The 21924-nt window shown below is 52.1% G+C and overlaps 2 protein-coding genes across 5 annotated transcripts in view; one reads left to right on the top strand and one right to left on the bottom strand.

Annotated features, from left to right (window-relative positions):
* PPARGC1B (PPARG coactivator 1 beta) overlaps window positions 1-21924 on the top strand; it is a 118884-nt gene that overhangs the window by 79924 nt on the left and 17036 nt on the right. For all 4 annotated transcript variants that reach the window (XR_014261652.1, XM_082454095.1, XM_082454096.1 and 1 more), the window contains exons 2-8: window positions 4152-4325; window positions 11271-11486; window positions 14587-14703; window positions 16476-17616; window positions 18543-18579; window positions 19098-19171; window positions 20318-21098. Coding sequence is in view for 3 of the 4 variants with exons in the window: in XM_082454095.1 (XP_082310221.1) it covers window positions 4152-4325; window positions 11271-11486; window positions 14587-14703; window positions 16476-17616; window positions 18543-18579; window positions 19098-19171; window positions 20318-21098 (2540 nt within the window). In the remaining variant the exon portion in view is untranslated. The remainder of the gene's footprint in view (window positions 1-4151; window positions 4326-11270; window positions 11487-14586; window positions 14704-16475; window positions 17617-18542; window positions 18580-19097; window positions 19172-20317; window positions 21099-21924) is intronic.
* On the bottom strand, window positions 4348-11248 carry LOC309657185 (uncharacterized protein). The gene is made up of 2 exons (XM_082454325.1): window positions 4864-11248; window positions 4348-4828 (listed from the first exon to the last, which is right to left on the bottom strand). Exon 1 carries the CDS (start codon window positions 10449-10451, stop codon window positions 9975-9977), a length of 477 nt encoding a protein of 158 aa, XP_082310451.1. The 5' UTR covers window positions 10452-11248; the 3' UTR covers window positions 4348-4828; window positions 4864-9974.

Here is a 21924-nt window from a genome sequence, read left to right as displayed (position 1 = left end):
AACCAGAGAGGCCTCAGAAGGAGCCAACCCTGCCAGCATCTTGATCTGAGACTTCTAGCCTCCAGAACTGGGAGGAAAAATATTTCTGTTGTTTAAGCCACACAGTCTGTGGTGCTTTTTTTTTTTTTTTTAAATATTATATATATATATATTTTTTTTTTTTAAATTTATTTATTTATTTACTTATGGCTGTGTTAGGTCTTCGTTTCTGTGCGAGGGCTTTCTCTAGTTGTGGCAAGCGGGGGCCACTCTTCATCGCGGTGCACGGGCCTCTCACTAGCGTGGCCTCTCTTGTTGCGGAGCACAGGCTCCAGATGCGCAGGCTCAGTAATTGTGGCTCACGGGCCCAGTTGCTCCGTGGCATGTGGGATCTTCCCAGACCAGGGCTCGAACCCGTGTCCCCTGCATTGGCAGGCAGATTCTCAACCACTGCACCACCAGGGAAGCCCCTGTGGTGCTTTTTTACGACAGCCCTGGCAAACTAATACAAGTGACTGGATCTCTGAGTTTCCTGATTAGTAACATGGGGACAGTGACCCCTGCCCTGTAGCGTCGTTATAAGAATCTGCTGAGAGGATGTATATAAGACACTTAGTGTGGCCCTTGGCATATAGAAAGTGCTCAGTAATAGCAGTGGCTTAGCCTGTGCTGTGACCCCCCACCTCCCATTCCATGGGTGGGTCCTGCTGGGGCTGCCCAGTACAGAGCAGGAAGGCCTCAAGTCAGACCTTTCAAAGAGAGCTGGGTCACCCGAGGCACCCCTTCAAAAGCCTCTCTAAATATGGAGAGGGCCAGAGAAATCACTATTAATGCAATGCTTAATGGTTTTTAGCTGGAGAGTGGCCTCATCCCTAATTGACAAGGCCTTGAAGCTGAGGTTTCTTTATTTTTATGCCCTGGGTACACTTTGAGTATGTCAAGCTGCTCTGGGTAATCAATAAGTGCAGTAGTCATGGCTACTTGATGGGCATTTTGTAAAGGAGGGGGCATGGCTTTCATGGGAAGGACACTCATTGGATAACCCTGAGCAAATCCATTATCCTCCTTGGGCCTCAGTTTCCATAGGTGCAAAGTGAAGGAGGTAGACCAGCCAGGTCAGGAGTTCTTAGCTGTGTCTGTGAAGGGCTAGAAGTTAAGTCTAAATTCCTTGCACGCACATGCACTGTGCACACATATCCATAACTAGTTCTTGAAGGCGCCTCGGTCTCCCGAACTGTCCACAAAGACTTGCATGGACAACCTCTCAGGGCTGCTGGTTCCTGGCTGGTCTGGGATTCTGGAACTCTGATTTAAAAGCTGTTTCTAAGACTCAAAAAGCAAGTCCTGTAGAGGTGGCTGTTCTGAGTTACTAGCACGGGCTGGTTCTAGAACATATAGAAAGAGCTCCCCAGAGAGCTTATAGCTGGGGCTTTGCTGGCCAGGGAGGCCCTAGCTGCCTAGCATCCTTGTCTGTCTACTTTTGGCCTTCCCTCCTGCTCCACAGGCCCTCGGTGCTGTCCTCCCAGCCCCACCACCTGCTCCTCTCCTGGATGCTACACCGGCCTAACCCATCTGCCTGCTTCCCACCCCCATCACACTTGGTGTAAAACCCAAATCCCTTCAATCCCTACCTGACCCGGCCTCCACCTGCCTCTCTGAAGGCATCCTCTCCCTCCCCCTACTCTAGGGCTGAGCTGCAGCCTCACTGGCCTTTGGTCAGTGCCCCATTCTCTAGGCTTGGTCCCCATCTGGATCTTTGACTTTGCTGGGTCCTCTCTGCCTAGAACCTTCTTCTCCACATTTTCCACTGCCTGGCTTCTCCTTCAGGTCTCAAACCAGACGTCAGCTCCTCCAGGAAGCCTTCTGTCACCCCGTCTAAGTAGATTCCCCTCCTTCTCTTGTCCTCCATCAGTGCACCTGGTTTGTTTCTTTCGTGGCACTAGCACAATCTGTAATGAAATATTTATGTGTTTTCTTCCCCCACTGAGATGTCAACAAATGAAGGAAAGAACTGAGTCTTATACATCACAGTGCCTGGCTCACAGTAGCATTTAATAAATGTTTGTAGGCCCCCGCTATCATGCACGCCTCAAATTTAAATACTAACAACACCAAGTTCTGTTGAGGGCGTGGAACTATAGAAACTCATACGGCTGGTGGGAGTGTGCAATGGCACTGCCACTTTGGAGAGCAATTTTGTAGTTTTTAATCAGGTCACACATACGCTTACCATAGGACCCAGCAATTCCACTCCTAGAGATTCACCCAAGAGAAATAAAAACACAGGTCCACACAAAGACTTGTACACAAGTATTGTAGGCTTGTTCATCACAGCCAAAAACTAGAAACAAACCAATCATCCGTCTAGAACAGGCAAGACCATTGTACCCCCAGAGTCCAACTGGGCAGGGGAAGATTTGCAGCCCCAGGAGGGGGCTGAGAATCCTCACTGGAGTGACGCAGGACTTAGTATTCATGGATGTTGAACACAAGTGGATTGGAGAAAGACCGGGCAGATGGAGGGCAGGCGTGGTCAGGGATGTCCCTGGAGACATACTCTCTGGGCACCGTGCTGCCTGGCCTGAGAGCAGGGACTGGCCGCTTGGGAGAACCCAGCCCCGGTGCTGCCCGTGTGTGCAGGATTCTTGCAAAATGCCAATTAAGACATTTGACCCAAATTCGGATAAAAACCTTTTTCCTGTGTCAAGTTGAGCTAATAATATACATTTATTCATAATTTATGAGGCCTAGTAAGTGAGAACAATTAAGGAAAAGGTCTGGATAAAACCTATTTCTCTTAAGTGTCACACAAGCCTGTCTCTGTTCACTAAAGAGGTTCCACCCTCCTCTGCCTGCCATGAAACTCTGTTGTTCTTATTATTTTTAAAAATTTGTTGTCATTACTGCTCACTACCATTTATTGAGCAATTTACCAAGCCAGGCTACCGCACTGCCTCCTTTAATATTAACTTTATGAGACAGTTGTTGTTCCATTTTACAGATGAGACAGTTGAGCTTCAGAGAGGTGAAGGGACTTGCCTAAGGCATCACAGCTGGTGAATGGGGATTATGATTCATGTCTGTCAGACCCCAGAGCCTGTGGTATCCTGTTTCTGTGTTAGCCTCCCCACTCAGGCTGTTTCTGAATCTGCAAGGCAGCCCTTCTGTTGGTAACTGTTAAACTTGGGAGACCAGGGTGAGAAGGTGATTACCTTCTGAGTCCATAGGTCTGGGGTTAGGCCTGAGAATCTGCATTATTTCTAATAGGTTCCCAGGTGGTTCTGGCCCTGCCGGTCCTGGGACCACCCTCTGAGAAGCACCAGTTCGGTCGGTACTGTTACCAGGTCCTCCATGACTCCCTTCTACCCAACCCACCACTGGCAGGTGGGTTTATGGCCTTCTAGACCTTTTCCTGTGTACTGGCACAGTATTCTCATACGTATTATCGTGAGAAATGTGTAGCTTGAGTCTGTCCCATTCTCTTTACACATGTGGGGTAATATTTTACCTGCTGATATTCTGTAGTTTAGTATTTTATTTAACATGCCATGGAGAGCATACATAACGGCCTCATTCTTTTCTACAGCACTGTTCTATGATATAGGTGATTATAGCTTTACTTACCTATTGTCTACTGATAGGTGGTCTTCCACACTTTAGACATTACAAATATTCCTGGGAACATGGGTGAGTGTTCTTCCAAAACACAGCAATCATTCAATGATGTCATCTCTTGTTATTACTGCTTTTTGTTGTTTCATTATTCATATAGAGGGCTTGTTGCCTTCCGGAAATCCCCTTTCAGGTGGCAGCAGTTGTATAAAGGAATAGATCTCCATTTATAGGTTGTAATAAAGTTTTCAACAAAATATTTCTGGTAAGAGAATAGAGGTGCTACGCGGGCAGGGCTTTGAGGGGTGTATAGGAGTGCAGAGGAGGCGGGGACGGAGCAGCAGGAAGGGGGATTTGTACTGTCAGGGCCTGACTTAGCTCATGGTAGGTGCAACAGTTGCAAGAGGATGCCGCTTTACATTTCTTGGTCGCTTGGCAAAATCGGGCCTCGGACAAAGGCAGCCACAGGTTCAGACTGGCAGCATCCTGAGTAAGAGGGTCCCTGCTGGGGTCTAACCAAGCCCAGCTCTGACCCGCCTCCTTCCTTCCTGTCTCCTCAGGGCGGGGGATCTGGGGAGGAGCAACTCTGCGCTGACTTTCCGGAGCTAGACCTCTCCCAGCTGGACGCCAGCGACTTTGACTCAGCCACCTGCTTTGAGGAGCTGCAGTGGCGCCCGGAGAACTCCGAGACTGAACCCAGCCAGTACAGCCCTGACGATCCGGAGCTCTTCCAGGTACGCCCTCCGGAACCTCGCTGCCTCTCTCTGCCCCTAAAAGCCTGGCTCTGCCCTGAGCCATCTTCTCCTACACTTGCTCATGCAAAGAAGTCTCCTCATCCACCAAAGCTCTTGGGACCCTGTCTCATGTCCCGGGTCTGCACTTGATCTTGGGCAGCTCTTGCCCCCTTGCCAGGCTGTGTTATCGCCCCTGGGAAGTGAGGGCTCGGAAGAGCTGCTCTCTCTATGCCCCCAGTCAGAACCGAGTCCCTCTGTGAGCCAAGGCGGGTTCCAAGGCCTCCCTTCCCTGTATGGTCACACTGAACTCTCATTCCCACCCTGTGAGGCAGGTGAGATTATTCCCCCATTTTACAGATGAGGAAACTGAGGCTTGAAGAAGTTTAGTCACGGGCCTAGGGTGATTTACCTGGTCAGTAGCTGAACTGGATTTAAACCCAGTTTGCCTGGCTCCTGAGCCAGAGCTTTATAACCATGCTGACGCCATAATGGGAATGACTCACCTTCTCATGCTGACGCCATAATGGGAATGACTCACATTCTCTGTGGCAGGACTGTCCCTGTTTGTGTATATTAACTCACTTAATTTTCTTAACAACTCACATACAGGAGTATAGTTATCTCCATTTTTCAATTGGAGCCTAGAGGTTCTTTAAAAAGAGGCAGTGCCAAGAACCGCAGTGCATATCTATGCATCTGCCTCTGTTCTCAGCTTTGGAGGCACATTTCCTTTAAGAAGCCCTCGAACATGGGGTAATGTGATGTCTGGGCTTTGCATCAGAATAAAGCAATCCCTACATGCATTTGTGTTTGTGGGTGTGGGTGCATGGCATGGAGGGTAATAAGTGAAATATGATTGCCCACGTTGAAGCTGGATGATGGGTACATTTGGACTCATTATTCTTTCCTTGAAATATGCTCTCCTATAAAGATTGGAGGAAGAAGCCATAGCTCCCTGTGTCTGTCTGGCAGGATGATGATGATGATGATGATGTCTGGCAATATAATAATAATAACAACAACAGCAACAACAATAATAATAACATACCATGTGCCAAGTCAGTGTGCCATGAACATCATCTCAAATAGTACTCCTGACAGATTGTATCATTCCTTCTAGAAATGTTTATGGAGCTCCCTGTATGTGTCAGACACTGTGTTCAACAGTGGACTCTTATGGTCTAGAGGGAAGACTGACCCTAGATCAGGTAATACATAAACAAACAGTGGTCACTTGTGACATGGGCAAAGTAAGAATAAACCTGGGATGAGAAGAGCATCTAAAGGCTGGGTGGTCAGGAAAGGCCTTTCCAAGGAGGAGATGCTTCCGCTGAAGGAGGAGGAGGAGGAGCCACATGATGAGTGATGATCACAGAGCCAGGAAGCAGGAAAGCTTGCTGTGTTGGGACCCGAAGGGCTGGAGCGGTAGCTAAGGGGAAAGTGCCAGGAAATAGTTGGGGGGGGGGTGGAGGTGGGCTAGGAGGGGCCAGATCATGCAGGCTCTTCCGGGCCATGTTAAGGAGTTGGATTTTTCCCAAGATTATTCTAACCTGTCGGTAGAAAAACTATCAGTAACCCATTTTACAGGTGAGGAAAGTGACGCTCAGAGAGATTAAGTAACTTGCCCAAGGCCATACAGTTAGGAAGGGTCAGAGTGTAGACTCTAACACAGGACCCCAGACCCCTCGCTGTTGTATAACCTCTTTGCCAACCCTATGAGGATCAGGAGGGCTGGGCTCTAATTCTGGCTCTTTTCCGGGACCTCCATTCTTTCTCACAACAATGGGGTTAGCTACGCTATGCTACCCCCTCCCTCAGAGGGGGCCAACTTCCAGGAAATGCTTTCAGGTTATGGAGAGCTGATGAGTGAGAGGGGTTTAGATGCTGCGGGGAGACCATCCCCACCTAAACTGTACAGGCCTTACCTACTCAGAGACTGGCCAGCCCCACTAGTAAGCTCCTGCCAAGGTCCTACTATGTGCATGAAATGGTCTCAGACACAAGTCAGCCTTGGTATGGCCCTTGGGCTCTTAGCACAGCAAGGAAGGCAGGAGAATCTTCACAGATGGTTAGGACTGAGGCAGAACTCTGCCCACACAGCCCCTCTCCCCTTCATGGCCCGCACTCCACCTCTGCTCCACCCATTACACACCGGTGCGCCTCTGTGCAGTGATTATGTGATTAGTGCCTGATTCCTCCCTCCCCCCCTCCCCCATCATAAAGCCCCTGAGCTTGGGGGCTGATACAGCGTAGTGCATTGTTATATCCCCAGGGCTCTGCATGGAGCCCGGCACTTTCTTGGGGTTTAAAAAATATTTATCATATGAATAAATCCTTCGACACCCAGCTGTCATGTTAGCCCCTCCTAAGGCAGGTGGTCAGTCACTTCCTCTCTGGGCTCCCATCCTGTGTACGTGCATGCCTGTGACCTTCAGACTTCGAGCTCCTTGAGGACAAACAGCATTTTGTTTTTCTGTGGGGCCCTTGCGCATCGAAAAGACTCAATCATATGTGTTGAATGAAGAAACTGATTGTAATAGTTTCCTTCCTGCCAAGGACCAGACGCGACCCATTCCAGAGTCCTTGAGCTGAGATACAGGGGCCAGAGGTTCTAATACCCGCTCTGCCACTAACTGGGACAGAGTCCTTAGCTGACCAGTGGCAGTCATAGAGCCATGCTGCCTTGTGTCAGAGCCGTGTTCTCACAAGTCAGGTGGTACCATCACTATGGAAACAGGGAGAGTGGAGAACAGCTACCCTTACAAGAGTTGACAACTGCTTGGGGGCAGGGACAGCGCCTTCCGTTTCTGTGTGCCCAGAGTCCCTAGGGCCAGGGTCACAATAGGCTAAACTTAGTAAGTATTTTTGGAGGAAGCAGGTGTCTGGTTCTATCACCTTGTGCCATGTGGCCTTGGGCTAGTAGCTCCTCACTGTTGGGCCTCAGTTTCCCCAGGTGAGAAATGAAGAACGAGCATGGATCAGATCAGTGGTTCTTAATCTGTTGTAGGGAGAGAGTCACTGGGTCCTTTTAGACCCGGATGACATCTGTGGACCCACCCCCAGAAAAAAGGAAGGGAAACTGATTTCCTGGGTTTCCTGCACCCCAGTTGAGCCCTGGAACGGCAGACGATTTCTGAGTGTTCTTCTGGCCCTGATAGCCTAAATTCTGTTCTGTGTCATTCCTTCAAGCTCCTCTAGGCACTCAGAATGAAGCGTTCTCCCTCAGGTTTCTTGCAGGTTCCTTTTCCTTCAGCCTAAGAGAGCTCAGGAAGGTTGGGGGTGGAGCCAAGTCTATTAATATCCCTTCCTCAGCTGATTAACTCTCCATTAATTTGCGCTTTGTTTCTAAGCGGAGCCGGGAGAGCTGAGCTAATGGGCCCGGGAAGAGGAGAGGGGCGGCATGGCTCCCTGTGATGTATTATCCTAGGGCGCTGATGGCACGATGCCGAGGGCAGGAATGGACTTTCTTCCCAGACAGGGTCAGGACCCACAACCCTGCCTGGCTATTCCAGAGCTGGAGCAGCCCAGGGAGGGCTGAGGAGAGAGCGAGGAGACCTTCTGTCAGTCATTTTGTTTTTACTCAACCTATTGGAGCTCCTTGGGGTCTCTGCCATCTGGCATTCCTTTCAGCACCATGCCTGGCACCTAGTAAGTCCTTGACCATCCTCCCCAGCCCTTCCTGACTTGCTGTGTGACCTTGGCAAGTCTCTTTCCTGGACCTTCATTCCCCCCACCCCCAAAAGAATGGCAAATAGGCTTCCTCATGAGTTCCAACTGAGAGGTATCGGCGGTGTTGCCTGGAGGGTTGTGTTCAGAAAGGTGGCAGGAACAAGAGCCACACTGGTTGGCGACATGGCGGGGTTGGGGGGAGGGATGGGGACAGTAGCACGCAGGCTGCACGTTTGACATCCCTGGTCACTACGTGATCCCTGAAGGCCCTTCCAGCTCTGATAGTTGTGATAATTCAGAATATCTCTGGGCCATGCTCCTCTCCCTGTGAAAGAGGGAACCCTCATTCCATCCAGTGCTGATGACATCGTTTCTGAATAACTTCCCTCTAGAATCTGTTTTTTGAGACGCTAATCTCAGTCTCTCCCCAGTGGTCAGAGTTCATTGTTCGGTTCACTCATTCTTCAGCAAATCTGCCTGGAGCCTCCCATGCCCCAGGCACTGAGCTAGACCCAGGAACATTGCACAGAGCCCTTGTGTCACTGCCTCCAAACTGGCCTTCCTAGTAGCCTTTGGAGGGAAGCCAACCAGGGATCCTGTCTTCCTGTTTACCGGAAATCAGCAAGGCTTTGAAGAGGGAAATGACTTGCCCAGGATCACCCTGTCAGTGGCAGAGCTGCTGCCACGGTCAGCCCCAAGAGTGGTCCCTGAGTCCCAGGTCCCAAGATCTTAACTCCCCATCAGACTGGACAGATTGCTCTGGGAACACAGGGTTGGGGTTCTGGCCTGAGGATGGGGATGAGGGGCTGCCACTTGAGCCCGATTGCATTCCCGAACCAGAGTTCTTGGGCCTGGATCTGCCCTTGGACTCCCATCCCCAGGGCCCGGGTCAGGCTCAACCAAAACCTTTTGACCTTTTCTATTATTCTTAGCTCTGTTCCAAAATTACAAACACATTTTTTCTCTTCTCCCCATGTACCCCCTTCAAATTACTCAGCTGCTGCTCCGGCTGCAAGGCCTGGAACAGATTTCGTGCAGCCAAAAGGCCGTCACGACATGTGTATTTCGAATGAACTTCCTGAAGAAAGGATAAACATCCTGACCTGGGATGGGAAAGAGTGCTGGGGAAGGCATCATGTGACAGAATTGCCTCCTGCCAGAACAGGCCCAGCAGCCAGGGTTTACTGAATGAGGCGCTTGGTGCCTCACCTAATAGCAGTGTGATCTCTGTGCCCCAGGGCTGGTGGGCTGGTATCTGTCGGTGGGCTGGGAGTGTGCATGCTGACCCTCGTGTTACGTCTGAGACATCAGGGAAGGAAGCTTCTTGGTTCATGTGTGTGCGCTGTGCTCCGTGTAAGCCCTGCCTCTGCCCTGGATTTGCTGTGTGAATGAATGCAACGTACCCAGGACACGTTGGTCAACCTCTATGAGCCTCAGTTTCCTCAAATGCAAAATGGTGATGGGAATAGTATCCTTCCCCGCAGAGGTTATTGTGGGGTTTACCTGAGGCAGTATTTACAAAGCCTCTCTATTCCTCTCATCAGCCAAATTCTTTGTCCCTGGCCTTGGCACTAGGTTTTCTCTCTGCCTGGAATCTTCTTTCCTCAGCTCTTTGCCTGGCTGGTTCCTTCTCATCTTTCAAGACTAAGTTTCAGTATTAGCTGCTCAGAGCGGCCTTCTTTGACCACTGTAAATAGCCTATGAATCTTCACCACCTTCTTATTCTCCATCACAGCTTCCTTTTGTTTTTTTCCCAGGCTTTCTCACTCTCTGAAATGATCTGATTTTGTTTCCTTGTTTAATTGTTTTCTCCACTGGAGGGTAAACTCCATGAGGACAGGGGCTGTACCAGTCTTGGGATGCTGTGTTACCAGTGCCCAGACAACACCAGGCACAGAGTAGCCATTCAGTACATATGTGCTAGGAGAAGGGAGGCAGGGGAGGAATTGCCCACTGCCACCATCATTATCATCATCACCATCATCCCCCCCGACCCACCACCATCATCACCACAGCCACCACCACCACCACCATCATCACCATCATCACTACCACCACCACCACCATCATCCCCACCACCACCACCACCACCACCACCACCATCAACATCACCACTATCACCACCACCACCAACATCACCATCACCACCACCACCACCATCATCATCACCATCATCACCACCATCACCATCACCATCACCACCACCACCACCACCATCACCACCACCACCACCACCAACATCACCACCACCACCATCATCACCATCATCACCACCACCATCATCACCATCATCATCACCATCACCACCACCACCACCACCATCATCACTGTCATCACCACCACCATCATCACCATCATCATCACCACCACCACCACCATCATCATCACCACCATCATCACCACCACCAACATCACCATCATCATCATCACCATCTTCTTCATCATCATCACCATCATAGCAGGAATCGTAGTAGTAGTAGTAGTAGTAGTAGTAGTAGTAGTAGTAGTAGTAGTAGTAGTAGTAGTAGTAGTAGTAGTAATAGTAGTAATGAGTGCTTGTTAGGTGCCAGGCACTGTTTTCTAAGCATCTTACATATGTTAACTCAGTCCTTGACAATAACCTTATGAAGTAGGTATTGTTGTTACAGTTGATAAATGTGAGATCTGGGATTCAGCCCCAGTTCCAGAGCCCAGGCTCCTAGCCACTGCACTAACTGCCCCTCCATGAGTGAATGAGGCAGCAAGCCCTGGGAACCCACAGGGGAATGGTAGCTGTTTTCCTATTGCTCTGCTTTCACTGTCAACGGGTGAACCTTGAAGCTTCCAGCCTTTCTACCACCTGCCTGGGCCCCAGGGTCAGAGAGCCTGACCTGGGGCTACCATTGGCATAGACCAGCCTCAGGGCTCTGTCCAGGGGTTTGGACGCGGGAGGCCGTGGTTGAAGCGGCTGTCCTTAGAGGAGGGGACGGGCGTCCCTCACGTGGACAGCCCTGGGCCTGGGGTCACATGCTGATGAGCAAGAGTCCAGACTGGGGCTCCTAGGCCAAGCCCCTTTCCAGTTCCACCTGCTGCCTGCTCGTAAACTTCTTTGACTCCTGGAGTCCATAGCACATTTCTTGGGCATCTGCTGTCCCAGCAAACTGAGAGGATCTGAGTGGATTTGGCGGGAGGGTGATGGCAGTGCAGCTGTGTGTACAGAGCAGATTTCTACACAAAGTCGCTGAGCCCAAGGCATTGACTAACCGTGTCCCCTCTCTGCCTCTCTGCTCACTGCAGATAATCGACAGTGAGAATGAGGCCCTCCTGGCAGCACTCACCAAAACCCTGGATGACATCCCCGAAGATGTTGTGCATCTGGCCGCCTTCCCAGCCCTGGATGATGGAGACGCACCTTCCTGCGCTTCTGCTTCTCCTGTCCCCTCATCTGCGCCCCCCAGCCCCTCCCTGGAGAGGGCCCCAGCCTCGGCCCCTGAAGTGGATGAGCTCTCGCTGGTGAGAATCTGTTTCCAACTGAAGTGATGGTGGTGGCTTGAGATGTGGTGTCTGGTGGTAGAGGTGGTGGGTGCTGGGAAATCAGCTCCAGCCCCTGCAGGGGTCTCCGTGCATCACTGGCAAGGGTTCAGGGCAGACAGCCTGGACTGGCCATGGGAGGCCTCCCTGGGCTTCGCCTGCAACACTATAGGCCCTTTGGGATTGGGATTTCATGGATTGACCCTAAGTGTGTGTTAAAACCTTGAAATTAAATGCAAACATTTTCCTAAAGATTATGCATACACACACAGTAAAAATTCAAGCAGGAAGTATGGATAGTTAAAAGCAAAACCTCCTAACCCATCTCATAATTGTTTTTTCCTTCCTTAGAAGTAACCATGGTTACTGATCTGTTGTGTGACTTTCCTCTTCCACTTTTCTTTTTAACTACAAAAGGAAGCCTCCATTATATATTGCCCTGCACCTTGCTTTTCTCAAGTGAATTGTGTGTCTTCGGAACTCTTTCAAATGAGCAGAGGTATCTCTGTTTTATCCTTTTTGTTGGCTACATAGTGTTCCTTCATAAGGATGTACCATACTTCTTTAACCAATTCCCTGGTTGGCAGATATGTACATTGTTTCAACTCCTTTATTGTTCCATTGCTTCAGTCTGTGTCCTGTTACTGGCCTTTGCGGCTTGTAAGTGGATACATTCCTAGAAAAGGAATTCCTTGGTCGTAGGATATGTGGTTTTTCAGTTTAGACAAATACTTCCAGTTTGCCCTCCAAAGAGGTTGGACCAGTTCGTACTTCCACCAGCAAAAGTTAAATGCTACCTGCGTGTCCGTAGAATGTAGAAACGTACACATGGCATTGCAGGTTTCTAGGGAGAAGGTCTCAGCTTTTTCAGATTCCAATGGGTTCCAGACCTCAGAAGTTGCTGAAAGCAGTTGCTCTTGACTCAGGCTTAGGGCGCCAGAAAGCCAGATGTCCTGGCTTGTGAGGAACAGCTTATCTGTCTTGGGCTCCCCACCTCGACACTGTAGCTCCTAGGGGCTGGCGAGACTTTGCTGGAAAATCAGAGCCTGTTGGAGGTGGAAGGGGTCTTTGGTCTTGAAGAGTTAGAGCCAGGCAGGCCCTTGGTGACCATAAATTGCGACTCTGGGGAAATAGAGGCCCAGCGAGGGGAGGGCCTCTCCCAGGGTCACACAGCAAGTTGGTGTGCCAGCAAGGATTAGAACTCAGGTACTCTGACTCCTGGTCCAGGACCCCTTTCCCTCTTTCCCACTGCCTGCAAGTTCCCCAAAGCAGCGTGAAGTATTTAGTAAGCACCTATGTGTGCCGGATACAAGCATACGTTCAGTCCCACATTGTGGCTCCTGTTGATAAGCGTTGTGCTTCCTTTCAGACTAGAATCAGACCTCCTGGGTTTGATTCCCAGCCCCACCAATGAATGCTTATGTGTCCCTTAGGCACCTAGCCTCTCTCTGACTCAGCTTCCTGGTCTGTAAGGTGGGGTTAATAATAGTGCTTATCTCAAAGGTGGTTGGGAGGAGTGCAGCAGATTAATACATATGAAGAACTTAGAACAGTGGCTGGTACAAAGAAGTGGCTCAATAAGTGCTATCTCAGTGATAGTCCCAGCACAACTGGTGGTGGTGGTCATGGAACCAGAGGAATTCTGTATGGGACTGTGGAGAGGGACCACCCTGGAAGAGGTAGAGAGTGACCCTTGCTGGTCACCGGTTATTCCCTCTCATGCCTTAGATGACACTTTTGTTTCAGGCACTGGGCTAGGCACACAGGAAACAGATTCACCATCTAGACTCCCCGCATACCAACAGAGTTCTAGAAAGGCCCTGAGAATTTATACAGACACCCGGTTCTTAACCTGGAGACGTGGGTCCCAGAGAGTCTACCTCTGGACTAATGGGGACCTGTGGACCTCTACATATATGTGTGTTTTTCTGAGGTCAGTAGCTTCTCATATTCTTAGAGGGACCCCTGAGTCAAAAAAGACCCAACCATTTAGTCTACCTGCCCCTGTTTTATACACACACAGACACAGACACACACACACAGACACACCCACCCACACCCACCCACACACACATACCCCCTACCTTGGAGAAACCAAGGCTGGTTTCTCCCAATCCTTTCCTCTTCCTCAAGGCTGGGAGAGGGAAAGGACTCGTCCAAGGTCTGACAGTGAGCTGGGATTGAACTGAATCAGAACCAGGTCCCTTGCCTCTGGTCTAAGAATCTTTTCCTGTCCACGTCAGAGAATCACAGATGTGTGTGTTGGTCTGGGGTCTAGGTAGGGTGGTGTGGCTCATCCAGCTCCTAGGGGAGTGGCGAGTGACCTTTACTTTGGTTCCCAGGCCTTTGGCAATCCTCCTAGGGGTCATGTCCCTTGAGGAAACACTTGATGCTGTAGCAAAAGCCCATCATGCTTCTTGACTTGTTCTCAACCTTGGCTGTGGTAGGATCCCCGGCGAAACCCCCAGGCGTACTCAGCTCCCTGCTTTCTTGGCTGGGATACACTGAGCATTTTTCCTCCGGGTACAGAAGCTCAGCAACTTTTATAGAAAATTTAGAAAAGCCAGACAAGCTTAAGAAGCTTCCACTTGTGTGAAAACAGCTGGCTGGGTTGGAAGTGATGTGTATATATATATTCTTGTATGATTGAATCCCACCTCATGAAAGGTCACAGAAAGTGGTGTATGTGTACTACGAGTATATGCAGAATGTCCCAATCAAGTGTGTGCATCACATTTCAACAGTAGGGTGGGTAGACATCACCCAACATCTGTTTGGGTTTCTCAAGATCACAGATATTCCTCTTAGGTTATTAACTCTCAAAAGGACTTACATTTTATTGGGATACCTGTATGGGTTTGGGATTGTTAGACAACCTGCTTTCTGTACTTAATATATTGGGAACATATTCTAGGTCATTAAGTGCCCTCCCCCTGTTCCGCCATGGCCCTGTGATGATGGGGTCAGGGTGTAGTTGGTCCTGGGGGGCTGGCTCTGGGCCAGGCTTCTCCCGGAGGTGCGCTTCCCCGTGTCTCTGGCTGCAGCTCAGCCCCGGCTCCTCTCCTCTCTGTTCCTCCCACAGCTGCAGAAACTCCTTCTCACCACGTCCTACCCAACCTCGACCTCTGACAGCCAGAAGGAAGGGACCGCCTGGCGCCAGGCAGGCCTCAGGTCCAGAAGTCAGCGGCCTTGGGTCAAGGTATTTCTGCACATGCCCCCAGACCCACCCAGGCCTCTGGGGGTCTCTGGGGAGGGCGGTGTGCACCGTTCCGCTCTTGTTAGAGGCCATCAAGTTCAATCCACTTCCAGCTTCCCTCTTTGCTCATCACACAACCCTTTTCGCTGATATGCTGGGCACTGCTTGAGACCCAGGCCAGTCTGGGGTTCTAGAAAGAGCCTTGGGCTTGTTCATGTGCAGTTGACCCTTGAACAACATGGGTTTGAACTTTATGGGACCACTTACACGTGGATTTTTTTTCAGTAGTAAATACTACAGTACTGCAGGATCCGCAGTTGGTTGAATCCACAGATGCAGAGGAACCGTGGCTGCTGAGGGCTGACTGGAAGTCATATGTGAATTTCCCACTGTGCGGCTGGTCTATCCCCCGCAACCCCCACATTGTTCAAGAGTCAACTGTACCTCAGTGTTCCAGGCACTGTGTTAGATGTTGGGTTAGAGCAGGGACGAGGAGGATGTGGCCTGCCCTCAGGAAGCTTATGCTAATGAGGTGACAGAATGAAACATAAGGTCCTCACTGGTACCATGGAGACCATAAGGAGTTTGGATTTCTCTTGGGGGGAGCCATCGGAGGGCTGAAAGCTCTATCTTGAACACCCAGGAGGGAAGCAAGTCCCTTTTCCTCCTTGGGCTCCATCTTCTGAGACTTCCAAGGAGAGGTTTCAGAGGTAATTTCTCAGCGTTCCTGTTACTCAAAGCCTACACCCAGCCCTCCCCTCTTGTCCCCAGACACTGCTGCAGGGAACTGCTGCGGACAATCCCACCCCTCGGGGCAGAATCAAGATGGCATCTTTCTCAGACAGTGGCTCTGTGTAGGAGTCTGTCCCCTGCCTGGGCTCCCCTGGGGGGTGGACCCTGTCCCTGTGCCCCCTCCCTACTTGTCCTTGCTGACCTCCCAGAACAGAGGTCCATCCCTCATGTTCCATTTTGTCAACAGGGCAGCAGCTAAGCTCCTTCCTGAGCCAGCCTGCCCTCTGGAGTGCTAGGGGGCACACCAGGGGCGTGAGACACCCTTGATAGCCAGTCTAGCCCCAGCAAAGAGACATTTGCACTGGGAGCAAAGCCCCTGTGTGGACCAGTGGGGGCAGATAAGGCTGGAGACAGCGGTCGGGTGGGGCTACATTGCAGATCACCCCTGACCAGGGGGCCTCCCCTTTACCCCACGGGTACTGGGAAGATATGGAATTGTTCTTTTTCTTCTTCTTTTTTTAACAACTTTATGGAGGTGCCACTTATATACCATAAAAGGCACCTGTTTTAAAAGTATGATTCAGTGATTTTTAGTAAATTTACAGAGTCATGCAGCCATGACCACAATCCAGTTTTAGAACATTTCCATCATCCCAGGAAGATCCCCAGTGTCCCTGTTTACAGTTAATCCCTGTTCCCACGCCCAGCCCCAGGCAACCACTAATGTACTTCCTGGCGCTCTCTCTGAAGGCTCCGCGCAGGGGAGTAGGGTATTCAGAGCAGGGCTTTGGCAGTAAATCTAGAAAAAGGCGAAATCCATAGCTAGGAGACCTGTTAGGAGGCTGGCCATTCCTTTATTCCTCATCCCCTGAGCACTGTTAAGTGCCAGGCTCTGTGCTGGAAGCTGGGGATGAAGTGGTGAAACCTGGCAATTCTGACGATCCAGGTGAGACACGCTGGGCCTGGCCAGTGGCTGCAGGGGTGGGCAGCCGGGAGAAGCAGTGTGGGTCTCCTCCCTCACTCTGGCCTCTTTTCCTCTCCAGATGGACAGCATCCAAGACAGAAAGGCCCACATGATGCAGTCTCAGACCCGGAGTTGCACGGAGCTGCATAAGCACCTCACCTCGGTGCCGTCCTGCCCCCGAGCTAAAGCCCGCTCCCCTGATAGGGTCCTCCAGCCACCACCACCCCTGAGTCCCTGGGTCCCTGCCAAGGAGGATGAGGAGGCGGGTGAGGACTGCCCGAGTCCCCAGCCGGCTCCAGCCTCTCCCTGGGACTCCCCAGCACCGGGCAGGGCAGACCCCGGCGCCCAGGTTTCCCAGGAGGACACGCAGGCCATGGTGCAGCTCATTCGTTACATGCACACCTACTGCCTTCCCCGGAGGAAGCTGCCCGCACAGGCCCCAGAGCCAGCCCCCCAGCCCTGCAGCAGCCCCGCCAAGCAGGTCAGACCCCGGCCTCGGTGCCAGCACCCTTCCAAAGCCACCTGGGCTGAGTTCTCCATCCTGAGGGAACTTCTGGCTCAAGATATCCTCTGTGATGTCAGCAAACCCTACCGCCTGGCCACGCCTGTCTACGCCTCCCTCACACCCCGGGCCCGGCCCAGGCCCAGGCCCAAAGACAGCCAGGCCTCTGCGGGCCACCCCTCCCCCGTGGAGGAGGTGCGGGTTGCGGCTTCACCCCAGAGCTCGGGGCCCAGACCCAGCCTGCGCCCGCTGCGGCTGGAGGTGAAAGGGCACATCAGCCGGTTGGCCAGGCTGCAGCCTGAGGAGGAAGATGAGGAAGAGGAGGAGGAAGAAGAAGAAAAAGAGGAAGAGGAGGAAGAGGAGTGGGGCCGGAAAAGGCCGGGCCGGGGCCTGCCGGGGACCAAGCTGGGGAGGAAGCAGGAGAGCTCCGTGTGCCCCGTGCGGCGTTCCAGGAGACTGAACCCGGAGCTGGGCCCCTGGCTGACGTTCACCGATGAGCCGATGGTTCCCGCGGAGCCCCAAGGGGCTCTGCCCTCGCTGCGCCTGGCCCCTGAGGCCTACGACGTGGAGGGGGAGCTGGGCAGCCCCGCGGACGAGGACAGTGGCCAAGACCAGCAGCTCCGACGGGGACCCCAGATCCCAGCTCTGGAGAGCCCCTGTGAGAGCGGGTGTGGGGACACCGACGAGGACCCCAGTTGTCTGCAGCTCGCTTCTGGAGGTAGTCGGAGTCGGTGGTCCGAGAGGGGGCAGGGCTGGGGTGTGGCAGACCCCACTGCCCGGGAGCCAGGAGCCCTGGGTTGGGCAAATCCCTCTCCGTCTCTGGCTCTCAGCTTCCCTTCCTATACAGTAGGCTAGTTGGGCAGATCTTCAGGAACCTCCTTCACATCTCTGAGTTTCTCATCATGCATGGGCCAGGCGTCCTTAATGAACGAGCAGCAAGATGCCTGCCTTCTCGGGGCTTGTGTTTCAGTGGGGAAGACAGGCAGTCAAAAAGTGAGCAAGAAAGGAAAAGCGATTACAAATTGTGATAAGTGCCCTAAAGAAGACTTCCTGGGTAGCAATGTGATGGAGGGTGTGAGTCTATAAATTCAGCTCCACAATGAAGTGGCATTTTAAATGGTAACAATAGTGGGGATAATAATACAGCAGTTATCTGTTATGCACTCGCTATGCCAGGCTTGGTCTAAGACTTAACACGGATTATCCCCATTGATCCTCACGGGAAGCCCGTGTGGTGGGTGCTGTTATAATTCCCATTTTAAGACACAGAAACTAAGGCACAGAGATAGCTAATGGTCGGTTCAGCTAGTTAGTTCTGCATCTGTCTGGGGCAGAGCCCACAGCCACTGGCCTTGGAAGCTGGAATGCTTCACCATTGTGCTACACTGATTGGCCAGAAGGGGTCGCCCTGGTGCCCATCAACTCTGCAGAATCAGTAGATCCGCCACCTGTTGACGTTGCTGAGTCTGGGGGAATGAAGGTGGATTTGAGTTGTTCCTGGCAGTCCCTAAAAGTGGCAGAGGCTTTTGGGTCACATGTCTGAAAGAAGCTGTGCTTGGTACCGATGAAGTTCAGAGGGAAACATCTGCTAGCCATGCCATGTTGGGGAAAGTCTTATTTTTTTCTTTTTTGTCTTCTTTTCAGACTCTCCCAGGTGCCTCATGCTGGCCTTGTCGCAAAGGTAGATTTTTAGAAATTGTTGATTTATGACTCCAGGAGACCTTATCTGGTTGGGTGTAGGGTGGTTCATTGGCCCCTGAGCCTGGTCCTGTCCCCACACCCCTGCCCTCATTGCCATATGGGACTCTCAGGATCTGGGCTCCCTTGGAAGGGAGTTTGTTTTTAGAAGCAGGCCCAGGGGAAAGATGGAGAATTTCATGGGGAAAAGTTGACAATGCTGTGTGGCTTTGGGCAAGTGTCTTCTCCTCTCTGGGCCTTAGGTGTTCCATCATAAAATAAGGAGGCTGACAATGCTTGTCCTGTCTCCACCTCCCTCAAGTCTCTCCTGTGTCTCCTAAAAGCTGTACAGCTTTGAATTCCTCCAACAACCAGGAGAGAGTTCCCCAGGAAATTCTCCCCAGGCCTCACTTTCATGGGCAGCAGAGCCAGGGTCTGGCACAATGTCCCCTTGCCTTCCTGCCATGCTTGGGGAGTTGGAGCCTGCTGCTGACTGACTTCTTTCCTTCCTGTGCTCCCCAGCCCCACTGGCGACCCTCCTTTTGGCAAGAAGAGCTTTGAGCAGACCTTGACGGTGGAGCTCTGTGGCACGGCAGGTGAGCCAGGGGCTCAGCTGGTGGGTTGCCCTTGGGGACGCAGCCCCTAGGGCAATTAGGGAGTACCCCATCAAGTCTTCCTTGCCACCGCTGCACAGGCTACTCCGGGTCTTGAGCTACACATTGAGGGCGTTATAAGGAGAGTCAGGGCCCAGGCTCAGCTGTTTAGCTGCCAACAGTTGGCACATGACCTGATATAAAAAGAGACACGTGTCTTCCCCTGAAGGAGCCCACAGTCTTATGTGGGCGACAGACTCACACCATGACAAGTACTGTTTGATATGCGCTTGTTCCAAAGACTGTGCAAGAGCTCTGGGAGCACAGAGGAAGGGGAAGAGTGGGGAGGGGCAGGATGTGGCCTGAGAAGATTCACAAAGTACCCAGAGCAGCAGGCATTTGAGCTGGGCTTGCAGGATGCGTAGAAGTTGGAGAGAAAAAAAAAAAAGGGAAGGGTATCCCCGGCCGCAGAATTGGCATGAGCAGAGGCACAGAGGAGCGGCAGTATAGGTGCATCAGAGGAGACTGGCCACCCGGTGTTGCTCTGTGGCAGAACTGGGGGGTCAGGCAAACACAACCACCAAAGGCTGAGAGGAATGCCAGGCCGAAGGGGTTCGTCTATATCCTGTGGGCTTCAGGAGCACCAGAAAGGAAGAGCTCTCTGGCTGATGCCTGGGGGACAGTGGAGTCCAAGGTCAATTGCAGGACCACTAAGGTCACTGTGGTGGTCAAATCCAGGTGGGAGATTCTACCTATGGTGCCTACCCCCTCTGCACCCTGGGAGACTTCAGAGGCATTTGGAACGACCAGTTGGGAGGGCTCGTGGAATGATTGGATGTGGAGCAGGAGGAGAGATCTTGGATGATCTGGAGGCTTTGGCTACCATTGCCAGACTACAGAAGGGATGGCAAATGGCTTTCATCACATGCCAGCTCTGAAAAATTATTGATGGACTGTGTGAGAAGGAGTCCCAGGCTACGTCCAGGCTCAGTCAGCAGTGCAGTGATCGATTAGTGATGCCTGCCATCCATTGGATCTGGGGGGTGGTGACACACATGCTACTTGTCTGCCATCCCAAACTAGGGTTTCAGTGTTCCTTGGAGAAGTGATCTGTCTCTGCCTCACATGTGTTTCCTCTTGCTTGGGTAGGACTCACTCCGCCCACCACGCCTCCGTACAAGCCCACAGAGGAAGACCCCTTCAAGCCAGACATCAAGCACAGCCCAGGCAAAGACATAGCTCCCACCCCGGAGGTTCCCCAGCTCGGGGCCGCCGCAGAGGCTGCCCACAAGCTGCCAAAGAAGCACCCAGAGCGGAGCGAGCTCCTGTCCCACCTGCGGCATGCCACAGCCCAGCCAGCCTCCCAGGCTGGTCAGAAGCGCCCCTTCTCCTGTTCCTTTGGAGACCACGACTACTGCCAGGTGCTCAAGCCCGACGGCGCCCTGCAGAGGAAGGTGCTGAGGTCCTGGGAGCCATCTGGGGTCCACCTCGAGGACTGGCCCCAGCAAGGTGCCCCGCGGGCTGAGGCACAGGCCTCTGGCAGGGAGGAAGGCGGGAGCTGTGATGTCGGTGCCCCCACCAAGGACAGTACGCTGCTGAGAGACCACGAGATCCGCGCCAGCCTCACCAAGCACTTTGGCCTCCTGGAGACAGCCTTGGAGGATGAAGACCTGGCCTCCTGCAAGAGCCCCGAGTACGACACCGTCTTTGAGGACAGCAGCAGCAGTGGCGAGAGCAACTTCCTCCTAGAGGAGGACGACGAGGAGGACGACGAGGAAGAGGACTCAGGGGTCAGTCCCCCTCGCTCTGACCACTGCCCCTACCAGAGCCCACCAAGCAAGGCCAGTCGGCAGCTCTGTTCCCGCAGCCGCTCCAGCTCTGGCTCCTCGTCCTGCCGCTCCCGGTCACCAGCCACACGAAGGACCTTCAGGTATGGATAGACGGGTGGCCTCAGGACGGATGGTGGACCACTGAGGACCCCCCAGTTTCAGGGGTGTCAGGGGAGAGAGGAGCCCTGAAACTGGGGCTGCGTCCCCCTGTGTGGTCAGCGTCCTGGTCGGAGGCCCTGGAGGTGGACTCCTTGGGGAGCTGTGGGCAAGTCCTGTATCCAAGCAAAGCCTGCTGTGTGGCAGTCAGGAGTGGCCCAAATCTCCTGGCCTCGGGGGAGAAAGAAAACCCACTTTCTGGCCTATTGTGGCCTGATATCTAAATGAACTTGCCCCTTATTCATCTGTTTCTGTTTTTATATTTGTAAAATGGATAGGTTTTTGTGTAAACATACACAGTTAACCCTTGAACAAGGCGAGGGTTAGGGGCACCAATCCTCCCTACAGTCAAAAATCCCGTGTAACTTATAGTCGGCCCTCCTTATCCGAGGTTCCTTCGTATCCGCAGATTCAACAACTGCCGACAGTGTAGCGCTGCAGTATTTACTGTTGAAAAAAATCCCAGTGTAAGTGGATCCACGGAGTTCACATCCATGTTGTTCAAGGGTCAATATACCCACACAGTGTAATACCTGTGTGATGTTTCCATGTGAAAGAAAGATTAGCATAATTCTAATCTATGTTCCAAAAAAAAAACCCCAAAACCAGGATTTAAAGCAGTGATAAGGTTCATTCCCATTTCTCAGTGCTGCTGAGTTGCACAGTGTCTTCCGGCAGTCAGCTGCCCCGTGGGAGCTCTTTTACCTTCGCACAGGGATGATGTGTCATGGCCCTGTTTGCTCATGCCATCTTTGCTCACTGAACCGGGCT

Source organism: Balaenoptera physalus (assembly GCF_965194825.1).
Source record: "Balaenoptera physalus genome assembly, chromosome: 3".
Classification (NCBI taxonomy): domain Eukaryota; kingdom Metazoa; phylum Chordata; class Mammalia; order Artiodactyla; family Balaenopteridae; genus Balaenoptera; species Balaenoptera physalus.
The sequence above is the reverse complement of the archived record's forward strand: the minus strand, read 5'-3'. Positions and strand labels throughout refer to the sequence as shown.

Bases quoted from the DNA above. Each gene is read 5' to 3' on its own strand.
- LOC309657185 (XM_082454325.1), bottom strand. From the start codon at position 10,451: ATGATGGTGATGATGATGAAGAAGATGGTGATGATGATGATGGTGATG.